Below are 6,137 nucleotides of genomic sequence, written 5' to 3'. Positions count from 1 at the left end.
TGTGTTAGTTACCTATCACGTAATTTCAAAACTCAGTTAGCATGTGCCTAAATTAAGCGTTGATCCAATAAAAAATTACTGAGCCATCTGCAATTTTTCAAGTTTCCCCAAGCTTGGGACAAGTGGTAGTTCATTTTATTTTATTTGTTTAAATTTGATTATACTGCATTAACGATTTTATTTCTGTGACTGGACAATCATCTAAAATTTCAAAGTCAGGACAGGAATTACAGCAGCACATGACAGAGATGCATAGACAAAGGAAGTGTTGTACAGAAGCATGGCACAGTTGGATTTCAAAGCCGAAACCTTCGCTCAGACATCCGCTACCTCAAAATTACAAAGTTTCAGACAATTTTGGCCGTTCTCAATTACTAAGACCATGAGGTCAGAATGCAAAGTGTAGTATCTGATCTATCAAAATCGAGGAAAAAAAATGGAGTGTTTTCAAGCTATTCAAAGATTTGAAAAAAAACTTGACATAATAATGTGAAACTCAAAACTTTTGACATCAGATTTCTCAAAACTAGGTATCAAACACACAGAACTTTGTAATTCTGAAGTAGCGAGACGTCAGCGGCAAACTTAAGCTAGTGTCAGGCACATCACAACGTGAACTGATTTTTCTGCTTTCAGTTTCCCCGGTAGAATGTTTGTTTATTTGTTTGTTTTAGCAAGAATATTAATAATTTGATAAATACATAGCTCGGTGCCTCTTTTTGACACGATAATTAAATGCTTAAATGAAAAAAGAAGGAAAACAGTAGGCAAAACTCAAACAAAATCGCTTGCAAAATTTTTAAAGAGCATTGCTGTTCATTTTTCTCGGGCTTTTTTTCTTTTTTTCTGGGGGGGGGGGGGGGTGGTGGTGTTTGTTTTTGTTGAGGAGTTTTTTAAGGGGGAAGGAGGGGAAAGAGTGAGGGGTAGGGGTTCCATGCCCCCATCAACCTAATTTTGTTAGTTTGACTGTCTTTAATTGCATCAGCAGAAGCGATATACGCGTGCTACTGCATACCTAAAGGTAAGGCTATACATTAGCTATTTCTGTGGAAATACTTAACCTACGACCCACACCCTGGGTCTACACCGTCTGTAAGCCCAACATGGGTGTAACCGTGACAAAACGCGATAGACATTTTAACTTATTTAAAAATTGGGGCTGAACATTACCTTTACCAATAACAATTATCTAAATAACACGATAACAGCTCTCTTTACGGAATGATACTATCACACAACAGGGAAATTACAGCAAATTAATCTTAATCACAATATTATTATTATAAATATTGTTGTTATATCAGAATCTCTAGACTGCGGTGAAATTGCTTAAGAACTCTTTTCCCATCTGTCCAACAGCTCTCCCTTCAGCCGTAAAACAGTTACAAGGGAATGTACAGAGATCAACTAAAATTCAAGCAAATATGGCTCAGACAAATGATCTTCGGTATTTACTCTTCCTAAGCCTGATTCTGTTTCAAGTCCATCACGACTGGCTCACACTCATCGGACGCTCCCACGCATCCTGCTCAAGTGAGACCGAGCAATCAGTCGTTCGAGTAGATAGCATGATTGTCATACATCAGGAGCAAAGAACTTCTGTAACTTCTCGATCTGATTGTTTAGCTATTTGCATGAACCGTTTTTGCTCTGGAATGCTGGTGACACACGTTTCAGCCCAACTCACAGAATGCACTGTGTTTGAGGACGGCCTTGTCAATCAAGTTTTTCCTGGCATCAGCCCTTCTAGTGAATTCTTTCTGTTGTTCCAAACTGTCATCCGTAACCCTGTCATAGGCCTGAAGTACGGCATTCCTGGTGGACTGCGAGATGGAAGCATCATTCTGGTAGAAGGGATTCCAACAGCTACTGGAGATGTAATGGTTCAGCTACAAACAAATTCCATAAATAACACTGCATTGAGATTCAAGGCCACTAATTACCAATCAGCTGGCATTCCAAAGATAATTCTAAACCATAAACATTCAGGAGTTTTTGGTGAATCTAATGAATATCCTATCTATCCTTTTGTGATGGGAGAACTGTTTCGCGTGTACATCTTCGTCAGGCTGACCGAATATAAAATTTTTGTGAATCAGGTTTATTGCTGTAGTTTCAATCATGTGTTTACAGATTTGCCCTCCATTGTGTACGTAAAAGTTACTCGACAAATACTGGCAAGGAGAATTTGTCTAAGTTGAGCTATTTCTAATAACACGCTACGAATGTTCAATGGTGAATTAAATTTATGTTTAAATAATAATGCACCTATGCAGATACTTCTGGTGAGGATTGAGTTATTTGTGATTTTACAGGGTGATAAAAAAAGAATGAAACTGTTCATTACGCATTACTTTATAAGGTAACGCAATAGAAAACCCAAACCAAGTCACAAAAATATGTACTCACAATTAACTTTTTTCCATATCTCACAATTAATGTTACATGTGACCACCACCAGCAGCGCAGGCAACATCAATGCAGTAAGGAGTTCATCCCTGACTCGTTTCCACGTATCACGATCAACTGAGTTGATTGCTATTGTTATTCTATGTTTAAGGTCATCGAAGTTAGTGGGTGGTGGTGGAAGGTCTTTTGCATTAATGTCCCCACACGAAAAAAAAATTCGCTGTTTGTCTATGTGTTTTAAGCATATTATTATTGTCACGGTAGTCACCGTATTGTACCTTACTCTTTTTTAATCACGGGACGTAAGCGACCCGTATGCCATGGGCGTTTGGTTAATGTTACTCATTTCGGGGATCAACATAAAAAGCCAGACACTACACCCGGGCTCATTATTAGAATGCCTGCTGTCGTGTGTGTTCGTCTCTCCAGTTTACAGTTGTGTGTATACTAACATTACATGGTGTCAGAAGTCAGTGGATGACGTGTCACAAGTGTCAGAATGCCTCATTTCGAGCCTCCTGAACCGTTTGATTTTTCCAAACCTCACGAGTGGCCCGAGTGGCGACAGCGTATGCTATGATACCGCACAGCCACCAAACTGAGCGCAGAGACCGGGGCAATTCAAGCAAGTTCATTAATTTACTCTATGTGACGCCAAGCTGAACAGATATTTAACACGTTCACGTTCCCTGCTCCCGTCGAGGGTGACGATCCTAGGGACAACTTTGACACTGTCTTAGAGAATTTCGACGCTCACTTTGTCCCCAAGCGGAATCTTATCCACGAAAGAGCAAAGTTTCGTGCACGAGCAGAAAACAATGGGGAGACGATAGAAGAATATGTTAGAGCCCTGTACGAGCTTTCAGAACATGCAGACTTTAAGGACCGAGATGAAACCATTAGGGATAAGCTCGTCCTTGGAGTACTGGACAATGAACTGTCACAGCGCTTACAACTCGAGGCAACTCTTACTTTGAAATCAGCCATCGATACAGCTCGCCATTTCGAGCTCGTAAAGGGTCAGGTCAGTAGCCTACGTCAGCTAGGTGCAGCAGTCACAGTGGATTCAGTGCGCTACGGCCAGAGGGGATATTCGTCGCCTGCTCACCCCAGGGGTAGAGGCGGCCGAAGAACAGGTACACACTCACAACACAGAGGCAGCCTTGCATCACCATCAACTTTCTCTAACTGCGGCAACTATGGAAGAGGTCATGCCCAAAACAATTGCCCAGCGCGTGGGAAAACTTGCAGGAAATGCGGCAAGCACAATCAGTTCGCAACTGTCTGTCGCAGCAGCAGCCGCAATGTCAACGAAATCACTGAATCGGAAACTCCTTCGTTCTCTTTAGGTGCTGTTGACAAAGACTCGGACAGTAATATCGTTACGAATGTAAACTTCGCGCAGTTAGCGAGCCACCATGGCGCGTTACACTGAACCTTGGAGGGAGAGCTACATCCTTCAAAATAGACACAGGGGCCGATGTTTCGATTATGTCGAAGGCCGTCTACAACCGTCTCAGTCCTCGTCCAAAGCTGAAAACAACGTCTGCAGTTCTTCGCAGTCCTGGTGGAATTATAAGGAGCGGGGGGGAATTTATCGCGACTACGCAGCATTACAATCGCAACTTTGCGTTCCGTGTTTTCGTCCTTGACGTCGACACCGACTGTCTTCTCAGTCGCGACGCCGCAGCTCGTCTGGGACTGATCTCTCGAGACAGAATAGACTCCGCCATCCTCGTGTTTGGCGATGTGGGACCTAAACCTATACGCTGCGAGCCAGTGAAAATCATCTTGAAAGACGATGCACAGCCATACTCTGTGAACGTCGCACGTCGGATTCCCATTCCACTCATGGACGAAGTTAAAGCTGAACTAGACCGCATGGAAGCCGCAGGTGTCATTGAGAAGATCAGCGCTCCAACTGACTGGTGCGCGCCGATGGTCCCGGTCAGAAAAAGGTCTGGTAGTGTTAGAATCTGCACAGATCTGAAAAAGCTCAACCTATCGGTGAAGCGTGAACGATTCATGCTGCCCACCAAAGAAGACATCTTGTACAAACTCAGCGAATCAAACAAGTTCAGTAAGCTTGATGCAACTTCATCCTTTTGGCAGTTGGCACTGGACGACGACTCCGCGAAGCTGACCACTTTCATTACACCGTTCGGTCGGTACTTCTACAGACGTCTCTGCTTTGGAATCACCTCTGCGCCTGAGATATTTCAGCGTACGATGCAAGACATTCTAGTGGGCATAGACGGTGTAGAGTGCTTTATGGATGATATCCTGCTGCACACGGATGGTCAGGAGAAACATGATAAGCTGAAGAAGGAAGTCTCCCAGCGGCTAAAGGAGCGTGGGGTCAAGTTGAAAAAATCCAAGTGCAGTTTGACAAGGACGAAATCGATTTTCTTGGCCACATCATTAGCGGGAAGGGTGTAAGGCCAGATCCATCCAAGGTCAGCGCCATCACCGAGATGCCAGAGCCAGAGAACATTACAGACTTGCGACGAGTGCTCGGCATGGTGAACTATTTGGGCAGGTTTGTGCCAAATCTGTCAACAGTCATGAAGCCGCTCACCAATCTTCTGAATCACGATGCTGAGTGGGCCTGGACTCCAGCGCAGTCATCTGCCTTCACTAAAGTCAAGAAATTGCTGTCGTCAGCTCCAACACTCGCCTTCTTCGACATGAGGAAGCCTGTCGTTGTAAGCGCTGATGGAAGCAGCTACGGACTGGGGGGAGTTCTCCTCCAGGAGGACAGGGGTGATCTTCAGCCAGTGGCCTACTGTTCCAGAACTTTATCTAAGGCGGAGAAGAACTACGCTCAGATTAAAAAGGAACTGTTGGCGGCCACCTGGGCGTGCGAAAAGTTCGATCGCTACCTCCTCGGTCTGCCGTCATTCACACTGCTCACCGATCACAAGCCCATTGTGCCTCTGATCAACTCTAAAGAACTGACTGATGCACCTGTTCGGTGCCAACGGATGCTGATGAGGATGATGCGCTACAGCGGAAAGGCAGTATACACCCAAGGGAAAAACATGACTGTCGCAGACTCCTTGTCCCGAAGTCCAGTAGTGAGCACCGAGCCTGAAGAATTTGGTGAAGAAATCGAGGCTCATGTCGCTACAATCCAGATGTCATGGGATGCCACGGATAGCAAACTTGATGAAATCAGAAACAAGTCTCAACAGGATCCAGCGTTCAGTGCTGCGATACAGTACACCAGAAGCGGCTGGCCAAAATTCATACAAAACGTCAAGTCCTAAGCTCACGACCTCTACGCAGTTTCCAGTGAACTGAGCGAAGTCCATGGACTACTCGTCACAGGTAACCGCATCGTAATCCTCAAGGCAATGCGAGGGAAGATGCAAAGCAGGATCCACGACGGTCACCTCGGAGTGTCGAAGTGTCGAGAACGGGTCAAATCTTCCATTTGGTGGCCTGGTCTCAGCTCCGAGATACGGGAAGTCGTCTCAAGATGCGACCATTGCCAGCGGAAACGTCCAGCACAACCAAGCGAACCTCTAACCCCGACAGCTCTATCTGAGCGGCCGTTCCAGGTGGTTGGTGCTGACCTATGCAACTACAAGGGACATGACTACCTGGTACTAGTGGACTACTTTTCACGGTACTTGGAGGTGGCCTACATGCCAGACACCACCTCAGAGACTGTTGTGTACAAACTGAAAAACATCTTCGCTAGGTTTGGCATTCCGGAACTGCTG

General features: G+C 45.1%; 1 protein-coding gene across 1 annotated transcript; it reads left to right on the top strand.

Annotated features, from left to right (window-relative positions):
• Positions 1-3,900: 3,900 nt before the first annotated feature.
• LOC101850367 (uncharacterized protein K02A2.6-like) lies at positions 3,901-4,848 on the top strand. The gene has a single exon (XM_005108836.1). It carries the CDS (start codon positions 3,901-3,903, stop codon positions 4,846-4,848), a length of 948 nt encoding a protein of 315 aa, XP_005108893.1.
• Positions 4,849-6,137: the final 1,289 nt, after the last annotated feature.

Source organism: Aplysia californica, unplaced genomic scaffold, assembly GCF_000002075.1.
Source record: "Aplysia californica isolate F4 #8 unplaced genomic scaffold, AplCal3.0 scaffold00725, whole genome shotgun sequence".
Lineage (NCBI taxonomy): Eukaryota > Metazoa > Mollusca > Gastropoda > Aplysiida > Aplysiidae > Aplysia > Aplysia californica.
Note: the sequence above shows the minus strand (reverse complement) of the source record. Positions and strands in the feature narration are given on the sequence as shown.

What these genes read in the sequence shown, in the direction of transcription:
- LOC101850367 (XM_005108836.1), top strand. Translation starts at nt 3,901, where the DNA reads ATGTCGAAGGCCGTCTACAACCGTCTCAGTCCTCGTCCAAAGCTGAAA.